At 43.6% G+C, this 19,982-nt stretch overlaps 1 protein-coding gene across 1 annotated transcript in view; it reads right to left on the bottom strand.

The window, feature by feature from the left end:
• The window catches only part of rorb (RAR-related orphan receptor B), a 40,497-nt gene extending 20,726 nt beyond the window's left edge, over nucleotides 1–19,771 (bottom strand). The window contains exon 1 of the mRNA XM_036526737.1: nucleotides 19,554–19,771. Within this exon, the coding sequence (XP_036382630.1) occupies nucleotides 19,554–19,560 (7 nt within the window). The 5' untranslated portion in view covers nucleotides 19,561–19,771. The remainder of the gene's footprint in view (nucleotides 1–19,553) is intronic.
• Nucleotides 19,772–19,982: the final 211 nt, after the last annotated feature.

Below are 19,982 nucleotides of genomic sequence, written 5' to 3'. Positions count from 1 at the left end.
ACATCCTTGCGTAATTGGCTGTGTGATGGCATTTTTGTTTCTGTACTGCCAAATAAGTGTATTTTTTTTGTCCTTTTCTCAGACCTACCATTTTGCTTGTCATAGCAATCTTTGTTTGTAGTTTTTGTGCTTTATGTTCCAAAAATAATAAAAAGCATAATCACAAAAAAAGAACACAATGGTAATGGTATTTCATTATATAAAATATGCAAAAATGGAGTCAGCTGCCGCTGGGGATGCCTCGCTTATGCTGGCATGCTTGTGCCAGACAATCCAGAGCAGGTTCACCATTATTATCACACTGAAGGAAGTTCTAATTCTGCGAGCACGCCTCATATAAAATGAAAAAAAAAATGGCGCTAGTCCATGCACGTTCCAACAAAACATATGGAAAGGAGAAAATTTCCAAAAGCAATAAATAATTTATTTTTAAAAATCAGCGAAACAGATACTTACATGCTTCCAGAGCCACATAACAAACAATGCCTACTAATAATCACAGAACACTAAAGCAGAACGCTGAATGGACTCAACGTCAGGGATCTGCATTGGGTCTGTTATATACCCCTTCCTTTCGAGGCCTTCTAATGATTAATTACGCATACAAATATGGTTATGAATGGTCACATGGCACCCCCAGGTCCACGCACCTCACATGTCAGCCCTGCTGGTACCCTCGTTGCCAGAGGGGTTTTTTATGGGTACGAGGTGACTTCAGACGCTCTGTTGTGTCCCAGCCAGCTTTCCGACAGCCACGCTCTCTCGCAGCAACGACCTCTGGCCCCGTTAGGATTATGTGGCTGGAAACATTTTTCAAGTCCCAATTAATCCCAGATAGGCTCGTTAAGCCATGGGGAAGTGGTTTAGGGAACTGGGAACAGATCCTGAATGCATTTTAGTGCAGCGTGGAAAATGCAAGATGTGTAAAGTTTCCTTAGCTAACGCTTCCAAAAACAAATACTGTGGAGATGCTTGAAAAACTCTTACAAACATTAAGAGCAGGTTTTGTGCCCAAAAGGACATTACTGTAGCACACTGTCTCCACAGAGTATGGACACTGTCATGCAATGCAAGTTTGTTCCACTTTTTTGATTACAATATTTGGGGTTGGCTTTCCTTTGTGAGATTCAATCAAGAGCTTTTCTTTTTTCTTAAATGTGAAGAATATAACACCGCCCTCCCCTTTAACACTGATTGTCAGAGTAGAAGTGCATGTGACATTGCCTGTTAGTGGCTGGTGCTATAACAGGCAGTGCCTTTTTCCCATGGATGCTGGTACACAGCCCAAAAAGCCACTATGTAACCTGTGTGGTGACCACATCATAGTTACAGTCCAAGGCTCTGGTGGTGACATTATTGATTCAGCCTCACACCATTGTCCCTATCCAGGTGGGTGGATTCGTTCATGTGGAAGCCATCCCACTCTGGCAGGAAGTGAGGTCACTGGTCTATGTTCTTCAGGCAGAACACCCCCACCCCATACCTCTGGGCGGGCAGCTTGAGAGCCTCCAGTTTTTTCTATGTTGTTTCTCTGTAATTTAACTGTGACATCATAAGTGGGAAAAGAACCCAATGCGCTTGATGTTCCAAAGCGTGAATTTGGCTGTGAGATTAAAGGCGGCTCACATACAGGCTGTCTAAAATAACCCCGCATGTAAGAACCCTCTCGTTGCCCTCGCGGTGAACCGATACGTGCCGCCTCATTACAAAACACTGCACGTCTTCCCCAGACTGCGCAACCCCGGGGCGAGTGCCGGACCCCTGCAGCACACCTGTGCACTCACCCCTTTCAGCTCGGCGAGAGCCGGCCAGCTCTTAGTCAGGTGTTACGTAACCACGGGAGTGCAGGGCTGGCTATTCCACAGCGCAGTAAGCGAGGCTGAGCCGCTCAATCCCATCAGAGGCTGAAGGGACTCACAGCTGCACTCCAGCCATAATCACCCAGAACGCACAGACAGTAACTACACAACTACACCTCTACTCTACTATATATCACACGGCAATTACGAATGTTAGCAATTATTACTAATGTTCTTAAAAAATATTACATTATACGACAAGCTTATATCTCTACAAATAGATAGTGTAAGTAACAATAACAATATTTTTGTTAATGTTAAAATGATAATGGGAAGGATGATGATGGTGGCTTTAGCAGATGTCCAGCTGTTTAAATGGGTGCTCTGCAAAATGTAATCTATATGAGTAGTGGTGAAATTAATGTGGTGACGTTAAAAGCAACAAAATCAATTAGAATATACATGATTATTATGATTATTATAATTATTACTAACAATACCATGATGATCATGATGATGAAAATATTAAGCAAATGCAAATATGTTTTTTAAATGTAAAATGCAAACAATGGCAATTATGTGAGCTGTGCTCTATGACCATGTCTGCTGGGGAAACTAAACCCATGATAAACCAATTCTCCAGATGAGCAATGGTGAACTTAACCTCTTACCCAGCTGGGACCATCAGTGACCAGGCCCAATACATTAGGCTAAAAAAAGGTTACTGTGCCAAAGCTACCCAATTTACCATGGATGTACAGCTCTATCTTGCTGTTCCTCTTCTGCAGATAATTAAATCTTTTATTCTTCCTTAAAAGAGGAACTGAAGTAATTATACGTACAAAAGAAAAACGGGCATATCTATTTCATGTACTGCTGTTATCTCGTGGATATCAAAAGGATGTCCATTTATTTTACAGAAATGAGGAAGAAATCTTCAGAGTCCATTCCCTCCGACACGAGCATGTTTCACGGACTGTCACAGGGAGGGAAAGACAGAAAGAGAATGTGTTCTGTCCAAAGCATGTTTTTTTTTTTCATGCCTGAATCACAAGGCACACAAAAGACATACATGGGGGAGAGAGAGAGAGAGAGCGAGAGAGAGAGAGAGAGAGAGCGCGAGAGAGAGAGAGAGAGAGAGAGAGAAAGAGAGAGAGAGAGAGCGCGAGAGAGAGAGAGAGAGAGAGAGAGGGAGGGTTGAAGCTTGTTTAATCTTAAGCACTTTTCCAATGCTCTCTGTGTGTTTTCAGAGGAGGAGCAAGAAGAGATTGTCGATTTTTTTTTTTCAGCGAGGCTCTCTCAGTTTTCTGTCATAGTAAAGAGCTCCTTTAGTCCTAGACATGTTTTTTTTTAGGCTGCCAGTGTGTCATCAGCCTGCCGATATGGAGTGGCAGCTGAAGTGTGCTAATTGATTTCAAATTACCAGAGGTACTCCAGCGCACCTCTGGGGCTTCTCCGTCTCTAAATAGTTACTTAATTAGCTTAATTAGGGGACACGAGTTCCATGATAATTCATCTCCGTGTTTGCACCATAAGCTCTGTAGCACAGTCACGAGTCAGCAGCGAGCGGAGGCTTCAGAGGAGGACTGATGGCGCTTCCGTGTCTCGTGCCTTTTAAAAAAAAAGGCACGCTCCCGACACCGGCGCTGTAGTATTTGTTCCATCGGGACTATTTATACTTTATTAATCGGAGAGCCTGAAGCACTGGCAGTAAGGCCTAATCCACTTCAACAATATTACCATCTCAGTGATATGGAGTCAGATTACGATTAGAGTAAGACAGCAAGCCTCGCTGTTTGGGTGCTGGGATGCAACCTGCTGGCGATCCACTTCCACCCCCACTCCGGTGGCCATCGTGAGAATGTTCTGGAAGGTTTTTCTTCAGTGTTTCTTTATTTTAAAATGAACTTAATTTTCAGTGGCTTCCAGTCTTTTTTCTCCTCAGAGAAATATCTGCTCTCATTAAGAACCACCAATCCAAGAGTAAGCCACTGCAACACCAGCTAGTATAATATGTAGTCCTGATTTAGTGGCAAAAATGTTGATCTTAATTGAAAACATCTCTTATTTATCCTTCAGACTGTTTGTGCTTTGAATGTTGTAGCGATACATCCAACATCAAATAAAAGGAGGCTCTCTCTGGGAATTAACAAAAAAGTTAACATAAGCCACTTTCCTGTGAATCAGTAATTTGATTGGCCACTTCCATACTGTACAAAGTGTCCTGCACTTTGTTTTGTGGTGAGATGAGAACAGATAGGAATCACCTGCCTTCAGGTGATTGGAGTTATCCTTTTCTACAGAAATCACTTGCACAAGTACGCAGGTACACAGGTACGAAGGCAGTCACGTGTACTCTGTGTTTGAAAGCAATGAATGGGAATGTGAAGTCACTACTGAAACAGACTCATGCAGCTCCCAAACCAAGGTTTGCCTGCATCTGTCTGTGTAGTGACTTCAGGATTGCAACACAACTGAAATGATTTTGTAGGGAGTCTTACTGGTTGGCCCATGTATGCTGAGGGAGGCATGTCCATGACATCACTTCCTGTACTTAGGAACATCTGCCCTTTAAAAGTGTGCTGAACCCGGCTGTTCGCTGTTTTGCACTTTCCAAATGAGAGGTTGGTACTTAAGCGTGAATAACAAGTGAATTCTCAGCGCCATTTTTTTTTCACATTAGTTACATTGGCAACTATTCACTTAGCAGTAACTGTGGTTTTAATCTTCTTCCAACCAAAAATGTAATCGGGAAAGAAGAGGAAGGGTCAGGGTAGGTCAGGGCTGGGATGGGAGCAGGGATCAACGTCACCAACTGATGCACCCAAAACTGGACTAAGCAGGGTGAATGCTGGGCGGTAAGAGCAGAGGCTGTGAGGGAGATGCCACTGGCCAGCCTCAGATGTCATTTCATTTTTATTTTTTTTATTCTGTTAGTTCCACTCATCATAAGAACCCTGTCATCCACCACAGGTCACAGGACCTGTAGTCTAAGCCATTCACCCTCACTGGCTGTCTGCCTGATGGACTGAAATTGACTGATTCCACATTACAACTATTCCACAGGTTGGGGGCACCTTGGACAGAATTAGTTCTTTACCCGTTCAAGCTTAAAGGTGAAATGAAAACAAGTTCACCCTCAGCAAGCATAGGTTAATCGTCTGTTGACGGCACTTCTTTGAGATTGCCCGGGTCCTCTCATTTCGAAGGACTGAGGAAAAAAAAGTCAATTTCCTCCAAAAATAACAAATATAACAAGCGTTGAAGGCCGATACTGTGTCTGTCCACCCACGAACCCTCCACTGTTACACCAGCCTCTTCCCACAAACAGAGATCCCACAGAAAAAAATGGTGTCTTTAACCAGCTGACCAAGACTAGGACTTACGAACTCGCAAACATGAGAAGCATTGCGCCGGAGGAGGGTATCTTACCTCCCTCTCTTATACATCTACTGTGAATAGCCTTATCTCTTCATATCCTACACTTTGCATCCTTGGTCCTTGACAGAGAAACATGTCCTTCTACCAAAAGCAACAAAGAACTACTTTTGCTGTTCTCTCTGACTGAAGCTGGGAAAATAATCTAACAGAGCTGGGGAAAAAAAAAAAAAAAAAAAAAAACAGAACAAATATTTCACTCCATCTCCTGAGGGACAGTACATCACTATAAAGACTGACTACAAGGTGACAGAGTAATCAACAAGATTTATTCAACAGTACGGGGACCCATTCTCTGTGACTGTACACCTGGAAGGAGTCCGACTGACTGAACAATATCACATAAGACAGTGTGTATTTGTTTCTCATTCCCTCACACATTTTTTCTTATTTCTCTGGCCTTCACACCTCTGCCTCTTCAGAGGGCGATGTTTAACAATGGACTGTATCCGATGCACAAACACTTTGTGAATTGGGGTGCTATGATTGGTTGACTTGTAGGGTAATGGGGGTCTCTAGGGAGCTAGGATTATTTTTAACTCTGTATTCTATGTAATGACATTGAAGGGGTGGTGAGAGTATCAGGCTAATAATATTTTACTACTATAATCTATTAACAACAACAAGAATAGTAAATTCCTGTTAAATAAGTAAATGAAACCAGAAATGTAATGCCTTAAATGTAATTTTTTTCTACAAAGCATTTCTCTGGTATCTTCTACCACAAATAAACAAGACCAGAAATATAATGCCATAAATGTAATGTTTTCGACAGAGCATTTCTCTAGTATCTTGTTTCGAGATTTTGCCAAATTTTAAAGGTAATTGCCCGTGTTTCTAGAACTTACACTCAGTGAATAATTATTTCACATTGTTGTCTGCATTATACACGTGTCCTCAAAAGCTCTAACAACCATCCTTGTCCAGAGCAAGAGCTAAAGTTAAAGATGTCAGTCAATACATAATTGATATTAAAAGAAAAGAACTGCTGTATGTGCCCTGCGTGAGGATGGAATTCTACCACTAGGTGTCACTGTAGGCACCAGATCGCCATCCGTTCAGTCATTGCATAACAGCTGACAGGAGAGGGTGCCCAGTGCTGTATGCTGCAGTCTTGCATGTTACATGACATGGGTTCTGCTCTTTTCAAACTAAACAGTGAACAGAGTTAATACATACACTGATTTAATTAAAAAGGAACAAAAATAATTCTTTTTTAATTCAACACTTTCTCATTCATTGAAAATAAAAAGGCAATACTTAACTGTATAGCTAAATGCACCAAATACACTAAAAAGCCCAGTGCACATTTCTCTGACATACTGTAATAATCATGTTCCCATGTAATATGTGCCTGGCTGCTCTATTTTTTTTTAACCATACCTGGGGGACTAGCCCCCTGCAGTGGGAGAGCGCTGACTCTCACATGTCTGCCAACAGGAGGTCATTATCACCATGTTCAACCACTTCAGTGGTTTCAGTTTGCCACAGTGCATTATGGGTAATTGCTCAAGCATTTTGTGTGTGTGTGTGCGTGTGTGTGCGCGTCTGTGAGCCTGTGGCAAAGGGCACATCCCAGTCCAGCTTGCTGTGGTAGTGCACTACCACAGCAACTACCCCCCCCAACTACCCCCGTCCAGCTGGCTGTGGTGAACAGTACGGGTAATTGGTCAAGCCTGCTTCCAGTACCCCTACCTCATCCCCCCCCTCCCCAACCGCCTGCCATCCTGATTGGTCTCTCCCCATTGGCTCAGCTTCAGCTGTCTCACAGAGAGAAGAGGCTGCCCTTGTCACTGATTGGAGGCCCCGGGGAGGGCACAGAAGGGAGTCGCTGGCCAGCCATTCCCAGCAGAATGCCCCTCACCCGCAGGAGTCCTGAGCCCACCGTCGTCTGAACGCTTAGCAGAGGACGCGCTCACACTCCAACAATGAGCACACCACAGCATCTGCCGTAACGCTGAGCTGCTTTCTGAACACTGTGAACACCAAAGCCACTGCTGGGTGACCAATTAATACTTTACAATACCTGCATTGGAGAACAAATTGCTGTATGGATGGTAAATACACTGCGCATGCTGAACACACACTGACAGCAGAACATGGCACACACTGATGGCTGAACGCTGAAAACATACTGCAGGGCTACCTAACCCTTGGCTGGGAATATTGCACTCTCCAGGACCAGGGCTCAATAGTACTGCATGCACAGAAACTATCAAGAACTATGGATGAAGAGCCCAACAGACACTGTGGCCAGTGTTGTGCACGAACGCGTTAAAAGAGTGCGTTCATCGAACACGCTCATTTTTTCGGTGCTTGAGCTCGTTCAGGATTTATGCGGGATTCAGAATCCTTGGGTGTGTTAAAGTTACTGCTTGATGAATAAACACGGATGGCGTTATTCCATACTTGAGGCATGTTTATTAGTGCAACTCATCAGATGGACAACTCGACAGCTCGCAACCAACTGCCCATATCCCACGTAACAATCACTGCGCATGTAGACGTACACATAAAATAGTCCCTGGACCAGCTCATTTAAAAAATGGAAGAAATGAACTGGGACTGTGAACTTGTTCAAAATTCAAAATTGTGAACTATGAACGTGAACTTGTTCATTTTAATCTGTGTGAACTGAACTTTGAGCTAGCTCTTGTGAAGTGAGAACTTGCACTACAGAACCTAGTGGTGAGTAGCCTATGATGACCAGGGTTGAGTAGCTGTACAAACACAGCAGTCATACAGGACCTGCGTTTAAGTGGCCCCGCAGACACTGCGTCCCCCCAGGACCCAGGGTTGAGACTTGCTGATGTAATGGGTTAGGACGCCCTCCCGGGGAACACCCCACACCCTGATTACCCACGGGGCCCCTGATGTGCCATCAAAAGGCCCTAATGAACACAGACATGCCGTGACCTTTGACCCCTCAGACAGGGTGGCCACACAGGGTCAGACCACAGCTGCAGGGGGGAGGTAAGCGTGGGAAAGACAGCACAAGGCGTTTGTACTCCACCCCACCATAGCTCTTTCCACCTCTACAGAGAGAAATACTCTTCCCTGTAATATTGAGGATGTCTGAGGGTCCCTACTGTGAACATAAATACACACACACACACACACACACACACACACATCTCAATTCTAAGATGTAACTGGTTTGTGTTTATGACAACATATTGTGAATCATTTTGGCTTGACAGGCATTTCCTCATAATTGCTCTCAAAAGTAATTTTATACTACTACTGCTACTACCAATAGTAATAATAATAAACATTATCTCCTCATTGGTTGTCTACCTAGAAGAAAATACAAGAGCCTAAAATCTAGATTTGGCAGAAGTCTGGCTTCAGATTCATATTAGAGCCAGCAACATCTGCTGCCATGCATGCAAAGCCTGGCATTCCCTCCAGTGTGAATGCCAGTCAACACAGCAGAATCTGCAAAGCTATGATTGACTGGTGACAAAACTGTTAACAAAACCCCACACGTTTAATTCACTTCTAAATTTCATACTTTTAGTTCCCTTCACATGACTGTAATACGTGTGCTTACAAAGTGTAGGCATTTGCAGGATGTGCATTCCTCCTCATTCAGTGTAGTAGCAGCTCAGTATCGCAGATGTAGGCTCCTCTGTCTGCTCCGAGGGATAGTTCTTAAGCGACAGGTAAAGAACTGAATTATCTGACTCCCCTGTGAAAGACATGTCCTATTAAAGACATTTTCAGGTTCCGGTGAATGTGAAAGTGTGGACGGAGGAGAGAAGGAAAACTATGATTTGTTGTGTGCAGGTTGGAAGTTCCGTCGTAACCTAACAACCTCACCCTGCTCTTTCTCCGGGTCACGAGGGCTTCATCTGGGCTACGTCGGGTGCCCCCCGTCACTTTGAAGGCCACTGTCAAGAGACGTGTAAATCCCGGCGCGGAATGTCACCAACTCACCAGCCCTGCAGCGCTAAGCGCTGGACGGGACAGAGTGATGCTCGTCTGTTTGTTTCTGATCCCTGCTTTCGTGCCACGCAGACGAGTGTCGCTTCATCCTTGGCTTGAAAGACGCGCCAAAGAGCTTTCTGTCAGCGCCGCCCTGTCCTTTCCCTCTTCGTGCTGTACACAGTGCGGACCGACCACTGGCTGCAACAGCTGGTGAACGAAGCCACCAAACTATCAAAAGGGAGAAATTAAATCAAAGCCCCACCCACCAGCGAGGTGCTCAGTACACGCAGATAATATCAGTGGTTTATGAGGACAGCAATGCTAAATCACGCAGAGCCGTTTGTCTGCAGATGTAAAGTTTTGACAGGGCAATGAGCAAGGATGTGATTTAATCCGGCCATTTATCTAGGGGGAATCTGTTTCACAAAAGGCATTCAATACCGCTTTTCACTTTCAGTAATTAATCGACTATTCGGTTTCAGCTCCACTTCATGCCTACTTTTAATGCCATTAAGTGGCTTTGTCCTTCCTATCACTGTTTGCATTGTGCCTTAATTTGTCCCAACTGACGCCTCAGTGCTAAACATTACACTTTCATTTTAACTACGTCCGTATGTATGTACGTATGTGTGTATGCACATATATATTTTTAATAACAACAGCACTTGGTGTCGCTACCTTTGAATATGATGATTTCGTAAGTCTCTGCTCTGTAACAGTTTTCGCTAGTGGCTCGGACCTGTGTTAGGAAGGAGCAGCATGTGTGTTTTAAATAGGTCAGTAAGACAGTGCACTTCGGGAGAGGCGGAACAACCAGGAGAGCTGGGCCATGCCGCTGGTCGGTCATCACCATCAAGCTCATCCTCCCCGCGCCGCCATCAGGGCTCCTTCCTTTAGTGGTGTGCGAGACCATTCTACAGTTAAGAGCAGCTTTGTTTGCTTAACCAGCGAAAGAGAGAGCGAAAGAGAGAGATCGAGAGAGAGAGGGAGAGATTGGGACAGAGAGAGAGAGAGAGATAGGGAGAGAGTGAGAGTGACAGAGAGAGAGAGAGAGGGAGAGAGTGAGAGTAAGAGAGAGGGAGAGAGTGAGAGTGAGAGAGAGAGAGAGATCGAGAGAGAGAGGGAGAGAGAAAGAGAGAGAGAGAGAGAGAGAGAGAGAGAGTGAGAGTGACAGAGAGAGAGAATGACAGTGAGAGAGAGTGAGGGATCAAGAGAGAGAGAGAGAAAGAGAGAGCGAGAGCTTATGTAAGAGGTGGAAGTATTCCAGAAAGCGTTGTTGTTTTGTGTTCCAGGCCTCCTTGTGATCTGATCCATGGCTATCGTACCCTGGTGCTGGTGACCAGAACGGACTAGGCGAAAAACGGCGGCGTGATATTGCACCTTCCCCTGCCTCATCTCCCAGGAGCCGTCAGTAATGGCTTGCCTTGGGCCACAATTTAATTCAGTCTAACTAGGTTTTCCTACACTGCCTCCGAGGGGGCAATTTCTACAAGAGCAAATTGATCAGAAAGACAATTTGGGACCACTCTTCACCCACAAACTATCTCTCTCCCTCTCTCACTCACATACACACACACACACACACACACACACACACACACATATATATATATATATATATATATATATATATGCGTAAACATAGAGATACTGTATATGTGCATGTACACACAGCATGTGCGTACACACATAAAAGCTGAATATTGTTTAAATGCACTATGAATCACAGGCATTCTACAGACCCTATTTAGGGAATAGATGATGCACAACAAATTAAATAAATTGGTCGTCCATGCACTAGACATCCACAGGAGCCAGGTCTCCTGTTTGTTCAATCGATATCTATGGTGGTAGCCATAAGGATAATGGCCACATTTTTGTCCGTGTTCAATATATATGTTTACAACAGTAAAAGATTTTTTGGGAAGATATTGTTACCATGTTTCTAATTTTTAATTATAAGGCACCTTTTCCTTCTATCTCATGTTTATGACTTCATGTCCCTTTTTCCTCATAGCCCACTATCAGATGTTTATGAAGTCACTGTAAAAACAGAATTCAAACAGAAAATGTGGCTGGGATGAAAATGTTCATAAATTATCAATTTAGTGTGTGCTCCTCATTAGAAATTACCAACAACTAAAACTGGCAACCCTTTTAAATGTGTCACTGTTTCTCCAGCGATTTAGGTAAACATAATTAAAGGGAATTAGACACACCTGAACATGATTACGGTTGTTTAGCTAAGCTCATCTTGCAGGTTTAAAATACTCCTTCCACATCCCTTGCCTTAACTTGTCACTTAGCTCTCTCTTTCAAAAGGGCTTTTCCTTACAGGCCTCTCTAGGCTGAAAGGGAAATGTGCAAGCGAGTCTGCAATTTCGAGAGGAATGTGGAAAACCAACATTTCATTGCATCTAACAGTGCGTACTGCGTGAGCTTCTACTGATGAGGTGACTTCACAGTCACACTTGAGTAAAGCACAAACACACACATGCACATATATGCATGCACACACATACACACACATACACATGTATTAACATACAGTGTGCTCACTCAAACAGGCAAACACATGTATTTGCACAGTTGCATACACATGCACACATATGCACGCATGCATGCGTGCATGCATTCCTGCAAACATGCACACACATATACAGTCACACACAGGCAATGCCACTGCACACACACACTCTACAATCTTGTGAGACAGCATCAGTGTGTGCAGGTTCATCTATCTCTGTGGTTTTACAGCAGGCCACAGACATGCTCATGACCAAGCGTCACAACAACATTGATTTTGGGGTAGCATCAGGGCCTGCCCGGGATGACCCGGCCCTTAAAGCACCACACCACGAAAATCTGCAGCCCCTTGCTGGAGGAAGAGGCCCTCACCTGCTTCCCCAAAGCCCGGAATGAGCAGCTGAGCAGATTGGATTTCTACATTATGTAAGGGCTGATAGCGTTTAGAGGCTCTCGCGTATGCTGGTGAAAGCTGAGGGCAGATTAGTGCTATTTATACGGGGCTGAAGAGGTGGCTCGAGGTGCCCTGTGAGCCACACCACTACTAAAATTCACCTGAACAGTGGCAGCAAACATTCACACATCCACACGGACAGAGGAAGATGAACTCAGATGGCTCTTACAGTGATTCTAAACACTCCCACCCCTTTCATTTCCAAACCGCAGTATTTAGCGGTAGTGACACTGTGAGAGAAGCTTGGCCTGGACCCCCTGCTGACTCCAGCGCGCACATCCTAAAAGCCCCTGGGGGCTATTGGAGAAACGCACCACGCGGGCTGTCATCATGTGAGCGGACGAGTTTTTAAAGCATGCTCATTGGTCGTTCGGCGCAGGGCCACCGAGGCTGCCGGTTTTATACCAAGCCGCAACAAGCCCTGGCGAATGAGAGGACCGCGGGGGCACAAAAAACACTGGGGGGGTTTTGTTCCTGTCCCTGAGAACCACACAGCTGTCTCCCCCCGGACTGCCCTGTCGCTTCCTCCCCACCCTGCGCCCGCTGAGCCCCAGGCGGAACGGAGCGGACCTCACGGGTCAGCCGGCCCAGGGGGACCTTGGTCCGCACATGCAGCGGGTCCCCACAGGACAGCAGAACTCCCACAGGCCCAGTCTCTGGGAGAGACTCACCAGGCTGCCTTTATAACCCCCCTGCTCTTTGTGTGCATGTAACCAGAATACTCCTCAACATACACACAGTCACTTCCTGCAGAGATGCTCCAGCTTCAGACCCTCAACCAGAAACAGAGAACAAACAAATAAATAAATAAGTACAAAATGAATGCAGAGATACGGTACGTCTATTTATTTTTTCATCATTTTAGTCGATGCCACAGGGAATTCAAATAAAAATAAACACATTTATCAGCTGGTTTTGCCTGTTTTTAGAGGCTGCTCTCCCAGGCTCACAGAATAAAATCAGTCACACAGCTTGTGTAAATAGATTACACACTAGCACAAATACCATGCATTGAGCCTCATACACACACACACACACACACGTAAATGCACACCAGCATACTTTTTTCCTGTTTTCCTTGTTGCTTTTGTTTCTCTATCACTTATGTAACAGCTCTCTCTTGTATGTAAGCATTTGCATTTTTTGATTGCAATTAAAATTTGTGGGGCATTTTTACATTTTTTAACACACCCCTTTTATTTCCTTAGAGCTGAAATTCGAGGAGAAACCAAGCTGAAGGACGAATGAAGCAAAACCGTTTTTTTAAACGTTTTTTTTTTTTTTGGAGACACGAAAGGTAGTAAGTTCTGCCGTGTATTTTTACCTTGCTGTGTTCCTGTGGCACAACCCCTCTGTGCTTTAGTGGATTAGTTTCTTGGGCTGGGCTTTGTGTAATCTTTTGCATGTTACATAAGTCTAAGCCATGAGTCAGCAAATAAAGCAAAGAATGACATTAATTAAGTGATAAACATTTGAGGCGCTGAAAGAGCACAACTGAGCACAACATAGCATACAGCCTACATATAACATCCAAGTGTTAGATTGGTACCTGACTCTTACCTCTACCTCTACCTCTTACCAATGATAGGTGGAGCGGGCATTACCTGAACGCCCCGAATCTGTCCGTTTCTATACAAATAGGATAACTTTACAAATACACACTTGGATTTGGACAAAACTTGGTAGAGCAATTTAAAAACACAGCGGCAGTTGTATTCTACTGAGGGCCATTCCAGTTTTATCTGTGAACTTAACAATCTGTTCTTTGGTCTGTCCAGCTCAGGCGTGTTGAACTGTGCAGATCAATTCAGGCCAGATAAGTCCATTTTTTTTCAGGGCCGACGAGTGATTTATTGGAATTGTGACATCATGCATGGCAACAGCCATTTCTGTTCTCTGCTCTGCCACACAGGGAGATTTAGCATGAAGCACATAAGCATATAATGGCAACGAGCCAATGCCAGAGACCATATCTCCCTTGGGACGACTGTGCAAGACAATGTCAGACACTCTAAGTACCCTCAGACCAGGTGAATGAGTCAATGTCAGACAAACCAATAATCTTAGACTAGGAATGAATCAATGTCAGGGAAAACAGTACCTTTAGAATGTAAGAAGTCAGTTTTCCGGTGCTGACCAAAGGTCTCTAAAATTAAGCACTGTAAAAATAATAATAATTACACATTTACAACTGTCATTTAACATTCACTTCTATTTGGAGATTTAAATATATTTAAAGTTCTCTAGCAACAACAAAGCACCTCAACATCAGATAGAGTGCCTGGAAAATGACAAACATGCACCAAGTCAACAGCACCTCACAAGACTCATTTACAAAGTCACAATGTGTCCAATCGTACACTTTCCCTGGGTTTGATTTGTTCCCACAGAAACACTGTTAAGAGTGTGCGAGGTCCTGTCCTCTGGTCTGCTCGAGCACATGAGCCTGAGATGGCGTCACGCTCCCCTTGCCTGTGGCAGCACAGGTGTCTTCCCCCTGTTATGCCTCTGTCACCTGTAGCTGCACAGGTGTGTTTTTGTCACCTTTGTTTTGTGAGCGAGCGTAAGAACACCACACAAAAGCCGAAAGCAGCCCTGCTCTCCCCCCACACTCACGCTCGGACGACTCCACCTATCCTGCCCACACCCGCGCCTGCAGCACGGCCAGTGGGTAAGGAGCCCGTTACCTGCGGCAGCAGGAATGACGCACGGTAGCGGCGCAAGTGAACGGCTTTCAGAGTCCTGCTTCTCCAGACTCCCGCCGTGTGAAGCAGCTGAACGCACAGGCACAGCACAGCAGCGTGGTGTACGGTGTGTGAGATACAACAAGGCTACATTCTGTATGTCAATGCCCTAACCTCAGCCCTGCTTTAAGGTACTGGCACAAATCTGAAATGAGTATGGTGCATTGATTAGTGTATCTATGCGCGCACCCGGTAATGTACAGTAAGTGCTCATGCATTCTCTGTAGGGTTCCATCTATCTGTTAACACTAATGGGTAGACCCTCCCTGCTTATTCAGAGTTAAGTTGAAAGGTACATACGGTTCCATACATGCAGTACACAGAGGCGTTTATGTGTGTGTGGGTATATGTGTATTCTTCTCAAGCTCTCCCCAAGGGTATGGGAAACATAACAGCATGAGTGTCATATCAACACCCAAAACTGGGAAGTTCAATCCCCCCTCCCCCCAAAAACATACACTTTGTCCCTCAGAGGTGAACTCAGTGACCTCTGGACAGCAGTAAACCCTGGCTTAGTGCTAAAGGAAGGCAGCCTGTGTTTTATTCACTTGTAAAGGCCCGTAGAAGAAACCATTTCTAAACCATTTCTAAACCTCTTCTAAGCCATCTCTTCTGTTCTCAGCAGTTACTTTGGAGGAGATCCCAGAGGCGCCAATCTCTAAAAGCATTGTGTGAGGGGGCTGCTGGCGCTGTGTGTATGTGTGTGTGTAATATATATATATATATATATATATATATACATGTATGTGTGTGTCTGTGTGTGCATTTGTGGGCATATTTGTGTGTGTGCGTGCGTGCGTGAGTCAGTGTGTGTGTGTGTGTGTGTGATAGAGAGAAAGAGAGACAGACAGAGAATGAAAGGCAGAGCATTCTCACTCTATATAGTTATATTTAGTTAGTATTTTAGCAGGTTTGAAAGCTGATGGTGTGTGTGTGTGTGTATGAGTGTTTTTTTTTTTGGGGGGGGGGGGGGGGGGGGGGGGTTAAGGGCTTTCTTTGTATCTACCCACATCCACCACTGCCCCCCAAAATGCAAACAGGTAATTTCAGGTTTCACAGCCTTGGGGACATCACAGCACTTCCCGGCTCTGTCTATCCAGCAAACAGGAGCAGAGGCTGAAATTCTGCAACAAAGTGAAATCCAGCGAGTCTGATCCTATCAAAAGACCAGTGGGGAAACACACAGCGACAGGTTTAGGGGTGGCTATTTTTTTCCCTCAGAGTTTGATTTTTCAATCTGAGCTGTGAGCCAGAGATGTTTAAAAAATTCTATTTTAATCTGCGATTGTGTCGTGAAAGTACGTTCGATAGATTCAAGTATTCAGGTAATAATGTAAATTTGTAAATTTACCAAACTCCGTCCTATCAGATCGAACTGCCACGCGCGCAGGTGAGCTGAGAGCACTACGGACGAAAAAGCTGCCACAGTGAATGAAACTCAGAGTTTTAAATAAAGTACAGAAAAACTTTTTCCACACGAGAAACTTTTAAAATGAAGCCTACTCGTTGCAACTCACGTGAAACAAATATAACAGTAACGCGTCAAGCAGTGATTATTATTTATACAGCTAGAAATTGGCAAACTGGAACATACATTTTAGAGTTTTACTTACATTATTAAGACATGAATATGACTTTAATTAGTTGTCCATACACACGCACAGTAACTGTAGCAAACACATTCTTAAAATAGTGACGAATGACAGACTATTAGACGAAGAAACTCATTTTGCAGAACTTCATAGATTACTTCTCAACAGAGGTATTCAGTACAACAGCATTTCAAGATACACTGTGCTATAAATCTGCTATAAAGTGCGAATGACTTTGAAGAAAAAATATTCATTAGCGTGAGTCATGTTTGCGGAGCCTTTTTCACACTATAGGACTACAAGCGTGGGTAACCTGAATGCCTCTACATTTGGATATCTTTATACGGCGTCATAGTGCGTACAAGAGATTTGGAGGAAGCGATTACAAAGGGGTTGAATGATGTTTTGTTGCAGGCGTGTGTTTATGGCAAAACCATTCTTCCTTCCGTTTCTTTTTTCCCCCTTTATCCCGTCTTGATGCACCCTGACACACATAACATCACTGAGGTAAGATGCAAAACAAACTATAAGACAAACAAAAAACTTGAATGCTCAACTGTTAAAAAAGAAGAAAAACCAGTGAACGGGTCTGGTTACTCATATGCATTCCGTTATGATACGCGTTTGTACAACGCACGAATTTTATTTGTATGACAGTATATTCGTCCATATATATGTTAAGCAAAGTAACAGTTTAGTGTCAGAATGCATCAGTCTGCAGTGGACAAATTCTGTGAGAGGTTCCACATTGATTTAATTCTAGCTGACAAAATCCTTTGGGGCGTACAGAAAGGGAGAGAGAGAGAGGGGAGAGAGAGAGAGGAAGAGAGAGAGGTGCTTCGGGGGGACATTTTAAAGTACTGGCTATGACTTACAGGCAAATGTTGAGGATTTCACCATCACCACTCCCCCCGCAAAGCGCATTTAAAGCGCGAGATGCTGGAAGGAACGTGGGGGCTGCGAGTGAGTAACGGGAGAGAGAGACAGAGAGAGAGACAGAGAGAGAGAGAGAGAGAGAGAGAGAGAGAGAGAGAGAGAGAAAGGGGGACAGAGGAGGAGACACAGAGATGCGGAATGGCATATATGTATTTCTGCCGCTCATATATTCCTGTTCACGCACAATGAAGTTGTTCTCATTCAGGCTCTGTGGTAGAGGGCGATCTCCTTTCTTTAGTTGATCTGTGTGGTTTTGTATTAAACCGTACATGCTGTCACGTTTTACCTATCCACATTAATTTGGTCTTTGTGTGCAACAATACTGGGACATGGCATTTTCCAATACTTGTTAGTCAAACATATACATTAATCCCAAGTGGACTCAACTCACACGCAATTACACACACACAAACACACACTATGAAATCCTAATTAACAATATAGCCCTATTACATTTGCAACACATTCGTATTATATCACTACGTCTAAATATTTAAGTAAGTAATCATGGCAATGATAATAACAGTGTGCTACATTCAATGGTTGAAAAAGTGTTGCAGCTATATGAGTGCACACAGTTACATTTTGTTAATCACTAAAAATTATCTGCGTTTTCCTTTGTATTCAGTAATTCAGCAATAATTTGTTAAATCGACACTCCTTGAAAATGTTTTGCATATTGTCCCTGTGTTGATGTTTAAGAAAATAATTAACTTATGATACTTATATAACAAGCAAATTTTCTAAGCATTTAACTTTTAAAGACGCTGTTAGTAGAAGCAGTGAGCAACTCCGAACAGTTTTCGCATTTCAGCTTCGCGAGCGAGTTGCACTGTTGTTTTAAAACACATCTTTCACTAACTAGGTAGTGGACAATATTACTGTCATATTATTCACCATATTATTCACTATATATGGACAATATTTTTTAGTCACGGGAATGTAAGCTTACATGCTCAGAGACTGTATTAGTGTATTTTGTGAAACGCATTATGTGTATTGTTTATAATACATAGTATTTATATGTCGTACATAAACATGTATTAACAACAAAATACATATTTTCATGCCAACATTTTACAGTGAGTACAGAAAATATATCTCTGTAGCTAGTCAAAATTAGACCCGTAAAAAACTGCTGAGGCGCGAGAAGCAAAATAACAGCGCCTTTTCTGCACGTAAGTTTTAAGCACCTTTCACAACCTTGACGTAAATTGAAAGAGGCAAGAAATAGTATTCAGCATTTTTAAAAGCCTTTGATCCAATCCGCATGATTGTGCAGCCGAGAGAAACACGAGAGCTGTTCTGTGCGTGAACTTACGTCTGCGGGTCTCTGCATTGATGTTGCACTTCGGCGTTTCAGCGCAGAGCGGCGCTTGACTGATGGAAATGGGTCAGTAGAACGCATGACATGCAGGAATACAGACACTCAAGCTATCCAAACCGGGTGCAAAGGTCCGTACCTTTGGGTTTTAGTTTATTTAAAAATTATAAGATGCTTGTGAATGGCTGAATTTTTTGGAGGGCATATCGACTTTTGATATTTATTTGTACTTTACAGTGAATGGCAGAGGCATTCGGTTTAGTCGCGCGGCCCCTCTCCGAACAATGCTTTACTTCACAATTCCCATTATATTCGAAAATAAATAACGAAGTTCTCACAAACACCAGACTGTATTGAAACATTTATGCCAGTGAGGCCATCTACAGTTTTTTTTACGAGAAACACGGATCACAAAAACGTTAATTCCACGTTGCGCAATGTATCCGTAAATCAGTGATGGTCAGTATAGAAGCGTTGTGGCTAACTGTCCACTCCACTCATGACACATCGGTGAGACAAAACAACGATAAGTTAAACTTAGTCTGGCTGATATTTACAATAATAATCACTTATTATAATAATCAGGTATTAAATAGAACACTACTTACGAATATTTTGAACAGAGCACAATAGAATTATTACAATACGTTGCACAATTAACTTAGACACAGCTGAGTGCATTTTAGAACAATCTGCAATTATCTACAAAACAAGAAAGATCACGTTTGATTCTAAAGTCAACAGCAAGAACAGCACATGCATTTTGTGTACCGGGTTTAAATCAGCTGTCAGAAACAGTTGTATTCCTACCTCGCATGGTGGTGGTGGCGACTCGCTTCTGAATGCAGTCATGAAGATACAAACCTACACGTTTAAAGCAAGATCCTCAGCAAAAGTTTAGCTTTGTCAGCGTCTAGGAGTCACTTTTTCTGAGTAAAAGCATTCCAGAGAGCCAAGGCAGAGCAAGTTTGTGTTTGATAACAGCGGTCGGCAGTTTTAAAAAGAGGAGCATGCGGATTTTCACATGACATCTGTGTCCGCAGATCCAAGTGCGGTTTTCACTGTTTCCAGGAGCGAAGGGAGAGCCCCTGAGAAGCTTATAGGAGACGGGATTGGACTAACACTTTCCGCTCCGCCTACTTTCCAGCGTCTCCAATCATTAACTTCTACTCCGCAGACGCTCCGCTGTCTGAGTCGACTGACACGGCGGTGCGGTGCTCAACAAACTTTTAACAGATA

This window comes from Megalops cyprinoides, chromosome 4 (genome assembly GCF_013368585.1).
Source record: "Megalops cyprinoides isolate fMegCyp1 chromosome 4, fMegCyp1.pri, whole genome shotgun sequence".
Classification (NCBI taxonomy): domain Eukaryota; kingdom Metazoa; phylum Chordata; class Actinopteri; order Elopiformes; family Megalopidae; genus Megalops; species Megalops cyprinoides.
Note: the sequence above shows the minus strand (reverse complement) of the source record. Positions and strands in the feature narration are given on the sequence as shown.